At 42.0% G+C, this 17,149-nt stretch overlaps 1 protein-coding gene across 2 annotated transcripts in view; it reads right to left on the bottom strand.

Annotated features, from left to right (window-relative positions):
• Window positions 1-16,634, bottom strand: part of Ints8 (integrator complex subunit 8) — a 61,381-nt gene extending 44,747 nt beyond the window's left edge. For both annotated transcript variants that reach the window (XM_045143151.1, XR_006635745.1), the window contains exons 1-10: window positions 16,408-16,634; window positions 13,394-13,568; window positions 10,153-10,293; window positions 9,766-9,837; window positions 8,441-8,492; window positions 6,145-6,327; window positions 4,118-4,225; window positions 3,421-3,576; window positions 1,762-1,862; window positions 490-631 (exon numbers count right to left, since the gene is read on the bottom strand). In XM_045143151.1, the coding sequence (XP_044999086.1) occupies window positions 490-631; window positions 1,762-1,862; window positions 3,421-3,576; window positions 4,118-4,225; window positions 6,145-6,327; window positions 8,441-8,492; window positions 9,766-9,837; window positions 10,153-10,293; window positions 13,394-13,568; window positions 16,408-16,537 (1,260 nt within the window). In that variant the 5' untranslated portion in view covers window positions 16,538-16,634. The remainder of the gene's footprint in view (window positions 1-489; window positions 632-1,761; window positions 1,863-3,420; window positions 3,577-4,117; window positions 4,226-6,144; window positions 6,328-8,440; window positions 8,493-9,765; window positions 9,838-10,152; window positions 10,294-13,393; window positions 13,569-16,407) is intronic.
• Window positions 16,635-17,149: the final 515 nt, after the last annotated feature.

Genomic DNA, 17,149 nt, shown 5'->3' with positions numbered 1-17,149 from the left:
AGGTGCTGGAGAGATGGCTCAGTGGATCAATGGTTAAAGGCATTTGCTTGCAAAGCCTGCCAACCCCAGGTTTGATTCCCCAAAACCCAAGTGAATCTACATGTACAAAGTAGCACAAGCATTTGGAGTTCATTTGCAGTGGCAAGAGACCACAAGGCACCCATACTGTCTTCTTCTCAAATAAATAAATAAAAATATGTTTAAAACACTAAAGGGAGAGCAGAAAAGAAATCAATGAAAATCCAAGGAGAATGTAAAGAAGGCAGGCTAGGCATGATAACCATTTGAGAGGCCGAGGAAGAAGAACAGAAAATTTGAGGTCATCTTAAGTTGTAAAGCAAAAGAAAAAATAGGGGTCGGGGGGCTCAGTCTGTCAACAGTACCAACTATCAGACACAGAAAGGGAAGTCAGGGCAAGGTAGAATAGAGGGCAGGATATGGTCACTTGGAGTAAAATTATTATATTATCAAAAGAAGAAAAGATCTTACCTCAAGAAGAAAGTCTATTTTTTCTTTGTTTGGTCTAAGAAATAGTTGGTTAAACTGAACACTAATTGTTCTGCCTTCCAATACATCACGAACTGTGTTACAGGCACATACTTTAAAACAGATTTCTTCTAGAGCTTCATTTCTATAGAATACAATAGTAGATCCCTAATATTATTTTTATTATAATGAAAGGTCTATATTATAAAACAAACTTCTTATGACAAAACCATTTCTTCTTGAAAGGAAAAATTTTAAGATGTTTAAACTACTAAATACCATATACAAGTCAGGCATGGTGGCAACTCCTTTAATCCCAGCACTCAGGAGGCAGAGGTAGAAGGATCACTGTGATTTCAAGGCCAGGCACGAAGAGTGAGTGCCAGGTCAGCCTGGGCTAGAGTGAGACCCTACCTCAAAAATAAAAATATAAAAAAATAAATATCATACACTAACACATAGGGACAACAAAGTACAAGGACAGTTTAGGTACAAATTAAGCCACAAAACAGAATTCTGCTCTGAAAGACTTTCTCACCCAAACGACTTTTAGTACAAACTAGAAGAAGCAACATTAAAATGTCTCCACTATACAGATGATTGGGCTTCTGCGTGAGAATGAAAATACTTAGTAGCAGAGGCCAGTAAGGTAAAAAGGAGACATAAAGGGTAGAGAAAGGAAGGGAGGAGGATACTTAATAGGTTGATATTATATATATGTAATTACAATGATTATAATGGGAGGTAATATGATGGAGAATGGAATTTCAAATGGGAAAGTGTGGGGGTGGGGAGGGAGGGAATTACCATGGGATATATTTTATAATCATGGAAAATGTTAATAAAAATAACATAAAATAAAATAAAATGTCTCCACTAACTATGTCAGTGTCCCTTACGTTGACAAAATGGGGGGAAAAGTAGAGTTGGGTGTGGTGGCACATGCCTTTAATCCCAGGAGGATCCCTATGAGTTTGAGGACAGCCTGGAACTACATAGTGAATTCCAGGTTGGCCTAGGCTAGAGTGAGATCCTACCTCAAAAAACAAAAACAAAAAAATCAGACTGGAGAGATGGTACAGTGGTTAAGGTGCTTGTCTAGAAGCCTAAAGACCTAGCTTTGACTCTCCAGATCCACATACGCCAGATGCACAAGGTGACATATGCACACAGGTGGCACACACATCTGGAGTTCGTTTGCTAAGAGCCCGATGTGCCAATTCTCTCACTTTCTCAAAAAAAAAAAAAAAAAATCAAAATGGTTTTTCAACTTACCCCTGTTGAGCTTTCTGAAAGAGTTCTCTTAGTACTGACTGCCGGAACTGAACAGGTAGACTGAAGGTTAGGTTATCGTCAATGAAAATCTGAATTACCTCCTAGAAAACATACACAAAAATTGCATCCATCAAAAAATTATGGCAGTTTCTTTATTAAAATAATTTTTTTTTTTTTAAGTTTCCTTCTCCTCTCCCCCAAGGTAGGGTTTCACTGTAGCTCAAGCTGACCTGGAATTCACTATGTAGTCTCAGGGTAGCCTTGAACTCATAGCAATCATCCTACCTCTGCCTCCTGAGTGCTGGGATTAAAGGCATGCGCCACCATACCCGGATTACTTTAGTTTTTTAAATTTATATATTTGCAAGCAGAGAGATATAGACCGAGACAGACTAAGAGAGAAAAAGACAGTGAAAGAGTACGGGTGTGTCAGGGCCTCCAGTCACTGCAAATGAACTCCAGACACATGCACCACTTTGTGCATCTGGCTGACATGGGAACTGGGAAATCAAACCGGGGTCGTTAGGCTTTGCAGGCAAGCATGCTGACTGATGATCCACCTCTCCAGCCCAGTTTCTTTATTTTAAAAGTCTTTCTACAGGCTGGGGATGTGGCTCAGTGGGTAGTGTGCCTACCATGTACAAATCTCTTGGTTAGATTCCAAGCACAGCATAAAAAATTGGTCATTGGCCTCACAGTGCCTGACACTACCTACACAAGACCATCACAACAGGAGGAAAAGATCATGACATCAAAATAAAACACACTGATTGAAAGGGAGATGAGATATGATGAGAATGCAGTTTCAAAGGGGAAAGTGGGGGGGAGGGGAGGGCATTACCATGGGATATTTTTTTATAATCATGGAAGTTGTTAATAAAAAGTAAAGAAAAAAAGGAAGAAGGATGGAGAGAGGGCATAGTGATTAAGGCACTTGCCTGCAAAGCCTAAGGACCCAGGTTCGATTCTCTAGGTCCCATATAAGCCAGATGCACAAGGTGGCATATGTGTCTGGAGTTTGTTTTCAGGGGCTAAAGGCCCTGGTGTGCTCTTGCTCTCTCTCTAATAAATAACTAAATAAAAATAAATCAGAAAAAGAAAAACAAAAATTGGTCATTGGGACGGGCATGGTGGCACATGCCTTTAACCCTAGCATTTGGGAGGCAGAGATAGGAGGACTGCTGTGAGTTCAAGGCCACCCTGAGAGTACAGAATGAATTACAGGTCAGCCTGCACTAAAGTGAGACCCTACCTCAAAACAAAACGAAACAAAACAAAACAAAACAAAAAAACTGGTCATTGGACTAGAGAGATGTTTCAGAGGTTAAGGCACTTGCCTGGAAAGCCTAACCACCCAAGTTTGATTCCCCAGTACCCACGTAAAACCAGATGCACAGGCATGGGAAGGGGGGCAGGGCAGGAAGAAAAACTTTGAGGAGCTGGGGAACGAAACTCAATGAAGTGATTTGCTTCCAAAGCCTGACAGGGGTAACTGGGATAATAACGCTAATGGTAACATTCTTTTTTAGGCCAGGCTGATAGTTTAAGTGGTTTGCCCCAATTCAAACAACCAGCAAATAGTAGTACCAGAATTTAAACTCAGTTTGTCTGGTTCCAGGCTTTTCAAGTATGTCACTGCATCCCCACTATGTATCTTACCTGATAGTTTCCAGATCTCAAACAAATATGGACTTGACTATATGGAGTCAACTGTTGAGAGTTACTATCAGAAGAAGGTACAAGAACATCACACGCTTGACAATAGCCAGCTAACCGCTTCTCATCTATGGTACAATGAAGAGATAATGAACCTATCTGTAAAGTAAGAGTTATAGATCATTATCCATTAATGAAATGTAAATAAGTCTACTATCCCCTTAGTGTATATTAATGATACATGAAAATTTTAAAACTGGAAGACTCAAAGATCATAAAATGCTTAAATGTTTACAGCAAGGACCAGCTAACTATTGTTCACAAGCCAAATGCAAAATCTGTTTTTGGTTGTCCTATTAACTAAGAACAATTTTTAGGGTTGAAAACAACCAAACAATATCCAATAGAAACAATGTGGCCAACAAAATGTGAAATATTTACAATCTGGCCCTTTACAAAAATTTGCCAACTCATAGTTTATAGTTTTCAGTCCAATATCCAAAGATGGATATTATAACCAGTAAAGTATCATAAATAAGACACAGTGAGACCCTATCTCAAAAAGAAAAACTCACAAAATACTACAAACAAAATGAGTTACACATTCAAAACCACCAACCCACTTTTTTTCTTTAAAAAAAATTAGAGCCAAAAAGCCAACAGATGGAACCAAATATTACATTTCTATGACTGTATTTACCTCTGCAATTAGCTCTTTAGTTCTAAAAAACTTTTCTCTGGCATTTTCATAGAGGGATGAATTTGTGGAGCCTTGCTGAAAATATGCTGCACCCAAATCATAGCACACCTAAAATGATATTAAACACCAATTTGCTTAGTCATTTTTTATGTACTTCAGAAGTGACAGAACTCTTTTTTTTTTTTTTTTTTGAGGTAGGGGCTCGCTCTAGCTTAGGCTGACCTGGAATTCACTATGTAGTCTCAGGGTAGCCTCAAACTCAAGGTGATTCTCCTACCTCTGCCGCCTGAGTGCTGGGATTAAAGGTGTGAGCCACCACGCCTGGCTGGAATTCATAATTATTGCCATTACTGTTGTTATTATTATTGGGGGTTTTTTGGAAGAAGTGTCTCTTTAGCCCAGGCTGTCCTTGAATTCATAGCAAACCTCTGGTCTCAACCTCCCTAATGCTGGGTCTATAGGTCTGTGCCACATGCCCCCTTAGAACTCACCATTTTTTCTTTTCCAGGCTGACTTGGAATTTACTATGTGGCTTGAGGGTGGCTTTGAACTCACGGTGATCCTCCTGAGTGCTGAAATTACAGGCAGCCATCACACTTGGCTACAATTTTTTTTAACACTGTTTTTGTATGTGCGTGCTTTTTAGAAGTAGGGTCTTACTGGAGCGCCCAGGCTGACCTGGAATTTACTATGTAGTTTCAGGGTGGCCTCAACCTCAAGGTGATCCTCCTATCCCTGCTTCCATAGTGCTGGAATTGAAAAGGTATGTGGTACCATGACCAGCAATAAAAATATTTTTTAATAAAAGAGACTTCCGCTGGGCATGGTGGCATACACCTTTAATCCTAGCACTTGGGAGGCAGAGGTAGGAGGACTGTTGTGAGTTTGAGGCCACCCTGAGACTACACAGTGAATTCCAGGTCAGCTTGGGCTAGAATGAGACCCTACCTCAGAAAACCAAAACAAAACAAAAATAAATAAATGAGACTTCAGAGCTGGGTATGGTAGCTCACACCTATAATCTCAGCACATGGAAAGATGTGGCAGGCAGATCATGAGTTCAAGGCCACAATGATCTACATAGTAAGTTAGTTCAGCAGCTTGGGCTGCAAAGTGAGACTGTCTTAAAAAAAAATGAAAATAAAGTTAGAGAAAGAAGACAGATTGTTAAAAAGTTATATTATGAGGAATGGGGAGATGGCTCAGCAGTTAAAGATGCTTTATTGCGAAATCTACCGGCCTGGAGTTCAATTCCCCTACCACCTAGGTAAAGGTGGAAGGTCATTGGTTTGCAGCAGCAAGAGAGCCTGGTGTTTACAAAGTATACACGCATACACACACACACACACACACCACACCAAACCACATATGTAAATAAATAAAAATCTAAAAAGTTCACCTACTGGCCTACATTTTTCTATCTACTACAAAATTAGCTTTCAGGTATTTTGAGAGGATCTAATTAGATTTCTAATAAAAAGGTTAAACTGCAAATCAGTTACATATACAATGTCTCTAAAATACAATGGAGAAATTAAATTTTCCTTCTGTATCATTTAAAATATATATCAAGTAAGCCAGGCATGGTGGCACATGCCTTTAATCCCAACACTCAGGAGGCAGAAGTAGGAGGATCACGTTGAGTTCAAGGCCACCCTGAGTCTACTCAGTGAATTCCAGGTCAGCCTGAGCTACAGTGAGAACCTACCTCAGAAAACAACAACAACAAAAAAATCAAGTACAGTTTATCTACTTTATAAAATTATAAACCAAAATTTAAAGTATGTATGGTCAAGCATAGTGGCACATCCCTATAACCCTTCATGTGGGAGACTGATGCAGAGGATTACAAATTGAAAGCCAGTCTGAGTTACATAGCAAGTTCTGGGCCAACCTTAGCTACATTAATAAAAAGTATCTCTCCCCCCTGCCAAGTGTGTAAATCGAAGAAACAAAGGCAGAAATAGATTTTATACAAGATCCTGACTCCAAATTGTCATATGCTGACTGAATGCTGAAATAAATACCTGGCACTGCATTTCCTCAGTTCTGATCTTCAGTCCAGCAGTAGAGCTCTCCGTTTCTCCATTTACCATGCCTGGTTCCATGGCCAATAAATCTAGAGTTCTCATTGTATGAACATAAAGGTCCTTGTTTAATTTTAGGGCTGCTTCTAGTACCAAGATAGAATCAGCAGCTTGTTCCTTTAGCTACAAAATTTAATAAACAGATTAAAATACGAAGATAGCAGCTGGTTACACTACATACAAAATAGGGTAACTAACTTCATGTACTAAAATGGTACTAAAATTGCTATCCTTAGTATAAAAATAGAACTGGAAGGTTTTATACTTTAAATACGATTTGTGTAATTATTTAACAGATACTGTTAAAGGGATTTATAAGCTGTAGGACTGGGAGAGTACTAACTTCATGTACTAAAATTTCAATATGCATACAACTACTGAAATAAGTCATTTCAACTTTTAAATACATTAAGGTCCCACTGTAAAATCAGAAAACACAGAATACAGGACTATTTTTTTTTCTATAAAAATTTTATTTATTTAGTTTTTTAGTTTTTTTTTTTTTGAGGGAGGGTCTCACTGTAGCCTAGGATGACCTGGAAATTAAATCTGTAGTGCCAGGCTGGTCTCAAACTCAAACAATCCTTCTACCTCTTCCTCCCAAGTGTTGAGATTAAAGGTATGTACCACTACACTCAACTTTTTAAATTTTAATTTACTTGTGAGCAGAGAGAAAGCCACTGAGTACGGGAGTGCAGGACTTCTACCACCACACATAGACACATACGCCACGTTGTGCATCTGGCCCTATGTGCTTATTGAAGAACTGAACCCAGAACAGCGGGACCGCACAAAAGCACCTTTAACCGCTGAGCCATAACCTCAGGCCCTTTTGGAAAAACTTTAATAAAGAAAAAGGAAGTGGGGCATGGTGACACACACCTTTAATCCCAGCACTTGGGAGGCAGAGGCAGGAGGATCCCCGTGAGTTCAAGGCCACCCTGATTAACATAGTTAATTCCAGGCCAGCCCGGGCCACAGTGAGACCCTACTTTGAAGAAAAAAAGAATATAAAGATTTGCATAGATTCACTAAAGTTTATTCAAAAAATTGAGGGCTGGAGATGGTTTAGCATTTAAGACACTTGTCTGTGAAGCTTACGGACCCAGTTTCAATTTCCCAGTAACCGTGTAAGCTAGATGCGCAAGGTGGCGTGTGTTCCTGGAATTCACTCACAGTGGCTGGAGGCTGTGGCATACCCATTTTCTCTCTCAAATAATTTTCTTTTAAAAGACCATTGATATTTCACTGCCAGCTATTTGGATTTACGCTCCACATAACATCAATAAAATTATGCAGGCTTTTTGCTTCTAAGTTCAAATTACAGTGAGTTTGCTTTACATGAATATAAACTGTTTAACTGTTCCCATCTCTCCCAGTCCTACAGCTTATAAATCCCTTTAACAGTATCTATCAAATAATTACACAAATCATATTTAAAGTATAAAAAACTTCCAGTTCTATTTTTATACTAAGGACAGCAATTAAAATAAATAACTGGAGAGATGGCTTAATGGTTAAGGCACTTGCCTGCAAAACCAAGGGACCCAAGTTTGATTCCCCAGGACCCACGTAAGCCAGATGGACATGGTGGCACTTACAAATGATATTCGTTTGCAGTGGCTGAATGTCCTGGCACACCCATTCTCTCTCTCTATCTGCCTCTTTCTCTCAAATAAATAAAATAAAATAAAGTTAAAAAAAAAATAAAACGTTAAGCCAGGCATGGTTGCACATGCCTTTAATCCCAGCACTTGGGAGGCAGAGGTAGGAGGTTCATCATGAGTTTGAAGCTACCTTGAAACTACATAGTGAATTCCACGTCAGCTTGGGCTAGAGCGAAACCTTACCTTGGAAAGAAAAAATCTACGGGGCCACATATGAGGGTGCACACTTATTAAAACGAGAGTAACCCTAGGCCAGACATGGTGGTGTGCACCTTTAATCCCAGCACTCGGGAGGCAGAGGTAAAGGAGGATCACTGTGAGTTTTAAGTTCAACCTGAAACTATATAGTGAATTCCATGTCAGTCAGGACCAGAGTGAGACTCTACCTCAAAAAAACAAAAACTAAAAAAGTTTTAAAAAAGACAAACAAAACACCAACTTGTACAATTTAGAATTTTGCATTACCTATATGCTAACAGTAAAAAGCTCTTGTCACTGCACTTAGGCCATGATAACTCTCACATGCCTAATATCAGAAATGATACATGACAACTGTTGCTAATACTTACCACTTTCAAAATGTTTTCTGTTAGTTCTTTTTCCTGTTGCATCTGATTCATACTGAAAGAGAAATGACTAAAGATCACTGAAATGTTACTAAACACTGAACTTTTTAAAAAATTTATTAGAGAGAGAGAGTGAGTGTGTGTGAGAGAGAGAGAGAGAGAGAATGGGCAATCCGAGGCCTCTAGCCACTGCAAACCAACTCCAGACACATATGCCACCTTGTGCATCTGGCTTGCATGGGTCCTGGGTAGTCAAACTTAGATCCTTTGCCTTTGTAGGCAAATGCCTTAACCTCTAAGTCATCCCTCCAGCCCTACACTGAAAATTTCTAAATTTAAAAGCATCATTCTTGAACATATTTTACTTTTTAAGGTATCTTAATGTTACTTCTTTTCACGGTTAAACAAAAACCCCTATTACTACAGTGATCCCTCACTTAACAGTATTTCTTCAATTTATGTAAAACTCTCATTTTGAGAGTAAAGCTAGTCAGGCTTACACCTGTAATCCCAGCACATGGGGGTGGGGCAGGAGGAGATGGAGTCCAAGGCCAGACAGCCTGACTATAAAGTGAGTGTAAGTTCGCTCACACTTGGGTTATAGAAAACCTTATCTTTAAAAACAAAAGCCAGGCATGGTGGCACACACCTTTAATCCCAGCACTCAGGAGGCAGAGGTAGGAGGATCACTGTGAGTTCAAAGTCACTCTGAAACTACATAGTGAATTCCAGGTCAGCCTGGGCTAGAGTGAGACCCTACCTCCAAAAAAAAAAAAAAAAAGGTAGAGCTAGATAGGTGGCTCAGCAATTAAGAGCATTTCCTATGCAAGAATGACAGTCTGAAGAGGCCTGACTCAGGAGACCCCCCAAAACAGCTGGGGGTGGCCACACATGTCTGTAACCCCACTCCTACCAAGGAGCAGAGATATGACTTGCCAGAGCTTGTAGGGGTGGGAAGAACGGCAAGCTCCAGGATCAGTAAGACTCCAGCACAAGTAAGAACCAGTAAAAGAGCAACGGAGGTAGAGAGATATTCTGCCATCACAGGTAAGCATACCCAGGCGCAGGCAAGCACATGGGCTTCAGGTGTGCACATATTCATGCATACATCACACACACACAGAGACCACCACATACACATAAGGAAAAAAACCTGACAATAAAAGTTCATTTATTAAAAAACAGCCAGAGCTGGAGCCGGGTGTGGTAGTGCACACCTTTAATGCCAGCACTCAGGAAGCTGGGATAGGAGAATAACCATGAATTTAAGACTAGCCAGGCTACAATGAGATCCAGCTTAAAAGAAAACAGAAAGAGCCATAACTTACACACTTAACTGAGGGGGTCCAGGTTTGGCCTGCTTGACAGGAAAACTACTTTGAACAATCGTCCTAATTGCCCTAGAGACAAAATAGGAAAAAGATTATTATCCAATAAAGATGAGTTGACTACTTTTTTAAGTACTACTTAGAAGATAATGCTTTTACATGTAAGATTTGAAATATAAACCATCTGAAGCTCTGACATGGAATAAATAATCTGTCTACATTTTCAGCAGAGTACTATTCATCTAATTACAAATTTTTTCCACTGACAGATTCACAGTCCCAGTGATCCTCTGAGAGATCTCTGGAGCAAAAGGAGATACTGAAAACATGGAAGAAAGCCAGAGTACACTAAGCAGAGGTTGGTTCCAGCCCTCTGAAAGCATTTACCATCTATTGTAGAGAAGAATAGCCATTGCAGTGGTTGGAGGTAAAGTGGCCAGATCCAGGTCGACATGCTTTGTCCCGGGAGGGACCTCACTGATGCATAGCAGCTCATTGAGTAGCATATTCAGTACTGGAACAGACAAGCTTAAAGGGAGCAAAAGGCACATGTCTACATGTTAGCTGCATAAGAAGCACAAGATACACAATTTCCAATCTTCAGTGACAAGAACTACATTGTTAAAGCATGAAATCTTCAGATTTACCTACCAAAGTTCAAGACTTTAGAACCTTTTTACTATGAATTGAAGTGCACACAGAAGTATACGTATAGCCGGGCGTGGTAACACACGCCTTTAATCCCAGCACTCGGGAGACAGAGGTAGGAGGATCACTATGAGTTCGAGGCCACCCTGAGACTACATACATAGTTAATTCCAGGTCAGCCTGGACCAGAGTGAAACCCTACCTCGAAAAAGAAAAACAAAACAAACCAAAATACACATATAGAATGAGATCCCACCATATGCTCTCAATAATTCAGGGCTGGAAAGATGGCTCAGCAGTTAAGATACTTGACTGCAAAACCTAACTACCTTAACTTGATTCCCCAGTACCTACATAAAGCCAGATGTACAAAGTGGTGTGTGTAGCTGGGTGTGGTGGTGCACACCTTAAATCCCAGCACTTCAAAGGCAGAGGTAGGAGGAAGGCAGAGGTAAGAGGACTGCCATGACTTCAACCACCCAGAGACTACATAGTGAATTCCAGGTCAGCCTGAGCTACAGTGAGACCCGCCTTGAAAAAAAAAAAAAAAAAGGTGCATGTATCTGGAATGTGTTTGCAGCAGCTGAAGGCCCTGGAACTGTGTCCTCTATCTCTCTCTGCTTGCAAATAAGTAAATAAAAATATTGCGAAATAGCCGGGGGTGGTGGCTCATGCCTTTAATCCCAGCACTCAGGAGGCAGAGGTAGGAGGATCACCAAGTTCGAGGCTACCCTGAGACTACATAGTGAATTCCAGGTCAGCCTGGCCTAGAGTGAGACCCTACCTCGAAAAACGTAAATAAATAAATAAATATATATATATATATATATATATATATATATATATATATATATATATATATAAAGCAATTCAATTGATGACCAATCTTTTCTTTGGTTTTTCAAAGTAGGGTCTTATTCTAGCCCAGTCTGACCTGGAATTCATTATGTAGTTTCAAGGTGGCCTTGAACTCACAGTAACCCACCTACCTCTGCCTCTCAAGTGCTGAGATTAAAAGTGTACACCAACACACCCAGTTGACCACAAACTTTTGATCCTCTTGTCTCCACCTCCTAAAGGCTAGCATTGCAGGCGTGTAACACCACACCCTACAAAAAATTGAATTTTTAAAAATATTTATTCTTGCAGAGCACGGTAGCACATGCCTTTAATCCCAGCACTCGGGAGGCAAAGGTGGGAGGATCACCATGAGTTTGAGACCATCCTGAGACTCACAGTGAATTCCAGGTCAGCCTGAGTTAAGGTGAGATCCTACCTCAAAAAACTAAAAAAGACAAGACAAGACAGAGAGAGAAAGAATGAGATACACAGAGAGATTTGGCATGCTACAACAAAACAAACTTGAGAGCACGTACCACTTTGTGCATCCAGCTGAATGTGGGTACTGAAGAATCAAATTCAGGTGATCAAGCTTTGCAAGCAAGCACCTTTAACTGATGAATCATCTCTTCAACCCAAATGTTCAACTTTTCACTTATGTCATAATACTTTGATACTCTATACACATTATTATTCCGTTTGTTTTTCAAGGTAGGGTCTCACTCTAGCCCAGGCTGCCCTGGTATTCACTATGTAGTCTCAGGGTGGTCTTGAACTCACAGTGATCCTCCTTCCTCTCCTCCCAAGTGCTGGGATCAAAGGCATGTGCCACATGCCTGGCTTCTGTTCACACTTTTAAAAACTAGTGTTTTGGGCTGGAGAGATGGCTTAGTGGTTAAGCGCTTGCCTGTGAAGCCTAAGGACCCCGGTTCGAGGCTCGGTTCCCCAGGTCCCACGTTAGCCAGATGCACAAGGGGGCGCACGCGTCTGGAGTTCGTTTGCAGAGGCTGGAAGCCCTGGCGCACCCATTCTCTCTCTCTACCTCTATCTGTCTTTCTCTCTGTGTCTGTTGCTCTCAAATAAATAAATAAAAATTAAAAAAAAAACTAGTGTTTTTTTAGTTAGTTATTTGCAAGGAGAGGGACAGAACGTCTGTTGCAAATGAACTCCAAATGCATGTACCACTTTGGACATCTGGCTTTAAGTGGGTATTGATACTCTATATACATTATTATCCCCAGGAGTGCTGGGATTAGATGTGTACACCACCACACTTGGTTTCATTAACCTTTATTCATTTCCACAATATATGCACAAACATGTTAAATGTATATATGCATGTATACATGTATGTATGTATATGTCAACTGAAACGTTTATCAACATTTAAAGGCATCTGGTTGCAGAGCCTAAAGGCCTGTGTTTGATTCCGTAGTACCCATATAAAGCCAGATGCACATAGAGACACATGTATCTGGAATTTGTTGGTCGTGGCCACAGGCCCTGGTGTACTCTTTCTCATTCTCTATTTGCTTGCAAATAAATAAATAAATGTTTTAAAGGATGATTTAAATTTATCTAACATTCAAAAAGAACTGTAGTTTGTGTTTTGTTTGGGGGTAGCTTGGTCACTTTCAGAAGACTTGTCCAATCCAGTCTCTAACCTGTGGTCTCAAGTGATCCTACAATTTTATCAAGATACTGTGACCACAGGCATGATTGAATATTTTGTGAAGAATATGCAGGAAAAAAAAAAAAGGTAACTTTCGGCTATGCATGGTGGTGTACTTGAGAGGCAGAGATAGATAGGAGAATTGCCATGCATTCAAGGCCATCCTGAGACTACACAGTGAATTCTAGGCCAGCCTGGGATGGAGGAAGATCCTACCTCGAAAAACAAACAAACAAACAAAAAAAAAACCCTTTCATTTTAAGAAGTTATTTCCTAGCTGAACGTGGTGACACATGCCTTTAATCCCAGCACTCAGGAGGCAGAAGTAGGAAGATTGTCATGAGTTCAAGGTGACCCTGAGCCTACATAGTGAATTCCAGGTCAGCCTGGACTAGAGTGAGACCCTACCTTGAAAGGAAAAAACAGTAAGATATCTAAAGAGTACTAACGAAAGTTAAATCTTCATACCTTTTCTCTAATGTGTCTAAGTCCCACTTCAAATGTGCAGCAACTTTAAGAGCAAGAAGTTTTAAAATGCGGTTTCTCTTGTTGTCAGGTGGAGGTTGAACTTGGTTCTGTTCATTAACTGAAGGCTTGGAAGCCTGTTCCAAAAACTGAACAATAAGTTGAACTGGTGCAGGATCTAGGATTGAAAAGCAAATTCTTAAATTTAAGTTTTAGTTATGAAGGTACAAACAATTCACTGTATTGTTCATTGGCCACAAAAGAAATCAATTCAAGTATGTAGGGTAATGGCTACAGAAAATGATCTGTAATAAGTATGCCTGGGGCTAAGAGAAAAGAACTGGAAAAGTGGTAAGGAAGAAGGGATAAGATTAGTGGAGGCCAAGTATGGTGACACATGCCTTTAAGACCAGCACTCGGGAGGCTGAGGTAGGAGGGATCCCTGTGAGTTTGAGGCTACCCACAGAGTGAATTCCAAGTCAGCCTAACTTGAGATCCTAAGTTGAAATAACCCCCCCCCCCCGCAAAAAAGATTAGTGGATTCCAGGGACTGGGAAGATGGTTCAGTGGGTAAGAGAAATTGCTGTACAAGCATGAAGACCTGAGTTCAACTCTCAGCACCCAGGTAAAAAAACCAGGCTTGCTGGAAGTGGTGGCACACACCTTTAATCCCAGCATTTAGGAGGCTGAGATAGTAGGACTGCTGTGAGTTTGAGGCTACCCTAAGAATACATAGTGAATTTCAGGTCAGCCTGGGCTAGATGGAGACATTAACTAAAAAAAAAAAAAAAAAAAAATACAGGCTTACACACCTATAGCTCCAGTGTTGGGGATGTAAAAAGGAAACTCACTGGTCAAAGAGTTAAAATGAAAACAAGGGCCAGGCATGGTGGTGCACATCTTTAATCCCAGCACCAGGGAGGAAGAGGTAGGAGGATCACTGTGAGTTCGAGGCCACGCTGAGAACACATAGTGAATTCCAGGTCAACCTGGGCTAGAGTGAGACCCTTCCTCAAAATACAAAACAAGAAAAAAGAAAGAAAGAAAAGAAAAACAGCTCGAGGTTCAATGAGAAATTTTATCTGGAGGAAATAAGGCAAAAAAGCTACAAAGAAGTACTACTCTGGCCTTCACATGTTGGATCACATGGTAAGCTATGTACATATTCCACACAAATCACATGTACACAAACTACACACAAATAATCCAACATATAAGGATTCGTGCAGAAAAAAAGTATTTCACAGGGAAAATCTTAATAGTTACAGATTCCCAGTTCATCAAATGATCAATGCTTTTTAAAGGAAAGAGATGCAGGCAGCAGAACTATTGTTTTGACAATCACAGAGGCCCTCCATCAAGATATCTGCAATGAAAAATAGAGGCTGGGCTTGAGAGTTGACTTAGCAGTTAAGGGACTTGCCTGCAAAGTCAAAGGACCCAGGTTAGAATTCCCCAGGATCAACGTCAGCCAGATGCACAAGGTGGCACAGGTTGTCAGGAGTTCATTTGCAGTGACTGGATGCCCTGGTGCACCCATTCTCATTCTCTCTCTCAGCCTCTTTCTCAAAATAAATAAAAATAAAAATAAAAATGTGGGCTGGAGAGATAGCTTAGTGGTTAAGGCGTCTGCCTGCAAAGCCAAAGAATCCCAGTTCAACTCTCCAGGACCCATTTAAGCCATATGCACAAGGGGCGGGCATGCCTCTGGAGTTGTTTGCAGTGACTAGAGGTCCTGACATGCCCATTCTCTCTTTCTCTCTATGTTTCCTTCCCTCTCTAAAATAAATAAAGTATATTAAAAATAAAAAAAATTAAATAAATAAAAGCATTAAAAAAAGAAAAATGGAGGCTAACAATGAAGACTTAAATGAGAAATCTGGTGTAATAATAACCACAGTCGCTGGGCACCTTGACAGCACTCAACAAATGTGTCAAAAGCCAGGCACGATGGGCGTGGTGGCACACGCCTTTAGTCCCAACACTCCAGAGGCAGAGGTAGGAGGATGGCCTTGAGTTTGAGGCCACCCTGAGACTACATAGTGAATTCCAGGTCAGCCTGAGCTACCTTGGGGAGGGGGGTGGAGAAAGCCAGGCGGAGTGGCAATGCCTTTAATCCCAGTACTCAGGAGGCAGAGATAAGAAGATTGCCATGAGTTTGAAACCATCCTGCAACTACATAGTGAATTCCAGGTCACCTTGAGCTAGAGGAAGACTCTACCTCGAAAAACCAGAAAAACAAATGTGTCAAAAGCAATGTTCTGTCAAAAGGCCAGAACAGAGAGAGGAGAGCGCTCAGCAGTTAAGTGCTCTTCCCGTGCGTGCTACAATGACAGAATCCTTGTTAGACGTCTGAGTGTGGCCCCTAGGGTGATAAGCCCAGTCCCTTGGGAATCGAGACCTGAGACTCACTAGGGATCTGGAAGTGCCATTTCCAGAATCAATAGGAGATGACATCGCAAGATAAGAGGCTGGCGAGTGATGGAGGCAGACAACCGGCCTTCTCTTCCAGCCCCAGCTGGACAGTGCCCGTGCATTTACACCACACATACCACGCAAGTAATTTACCCTTTTACTTCCAGAAATGCATGAAAAGATGACTAGCATGTTCCTCCCCCAGTAACAGCCATTTAAGTCAGCACTAACGTCAGAATACAACCATCTCCTTGCAAGTGTATAGAAGTTCCGCCTTCCAAGTTATTATCTTTTTTTGTTTTGACCTGGAATTCATCCTGTGGTCCCAGGCTAGACTCGAACTCACGGTGATCCTCCTTCCTCTGCCTCCCGAGTGTTGGGGTTAAAGACGTACGCCACCACGCCCGGCCAAGTTATTATTTTAATACAGTCCGCCTCGGAAATAATAAAAAATCCCTTTACTCCCCGTTCAACCAAAACCTAAGGCAATGCGACTGGCTGGCGTCAGACCGAGACGGCTTCTTTCCCCGGTGTCCCCGACGGGACAGCCCCGCGCCCCGGATTCTCCAGGCCCTCCCCCGGGACGGGGGGTGGCGGCTCACCCGGGCAGGCTTTGCGCAGATGCTTCTCCAGCAGCGACTCCTCCAGCAGAAACTCGAACCAGCAGGTCTGCGGCGGCGTGCAGGGCCGGCTGGAGGTGGCCGCCTCCCGGTCCGCCGCCTCCGCGCTCATCCTGCCGCCGCCGCCGCCCCCAGGGCCGCTTCCCGACTCCAACCTGACACTGGGACGCGGGCCCCCGGCGCGCGGTCAGCGGAAGTGGCCCCGAGGGTAATCGCCCTGCCAGCGAGCGCACGTCCACACCACCCACACGACCCAAGATGGCGGCACCGGACCGTAGAGCACAAGCCCCGATCCGTCTGCCGGAGCGACGCCGCTGTGGACCAATCGCTGTTCGAGTTGGAAGGGGGAGGGCGGGACCGTGAGGAAGGACACGCCCCCTCCTAATGACCGTGGGAGACTACTGGACCTGAAGCCTGGTGTCGGGATTCCCTGGAAGCTCCTCGCTGAGAAAAGAAGCAACTAAGACGTTTTCGTAAAAAAGTGAACACGAGCCGGGCGTACTGATGCTCGCCTTTAATCCCTGCATTCAGGAGGCAGAAGTTGAAGGATCACCGTGAGTTCGAGTCCATCCTGAGGTTACATAGTAAATTCCAGGTCCGCCTGGGGTAGAGCGAGACCCTACCTGGGGGTGGGGGGGGCTACTGAACTTGACGAAATCTAGTTGCTATCCTGGTAGTTTCTCTTCCAGTTCTGAGATTCTTGGCACTTAGGTCCTCTCCTCAG

This window comes from Jaculus jaculus, chromosome 2 (assembly GCF_020740685.1).
Source record: "Jaculus jaculus isolate mJacJac1 chromosome 2, mJacJac1.mat.Y.cur, whole genome shotgun sequence".
Classification (NCBI taxonomy): Eukaryota; Metazoa; Chordata; class Mammalia; order Rodentia; family Dipodidae; genus Jaculus; species Jaculus jaculus.
Note: the sequence above shows the minus strand (reverse complement) of the source record. Positions and strands in the feature narration are given on the sequence as shown.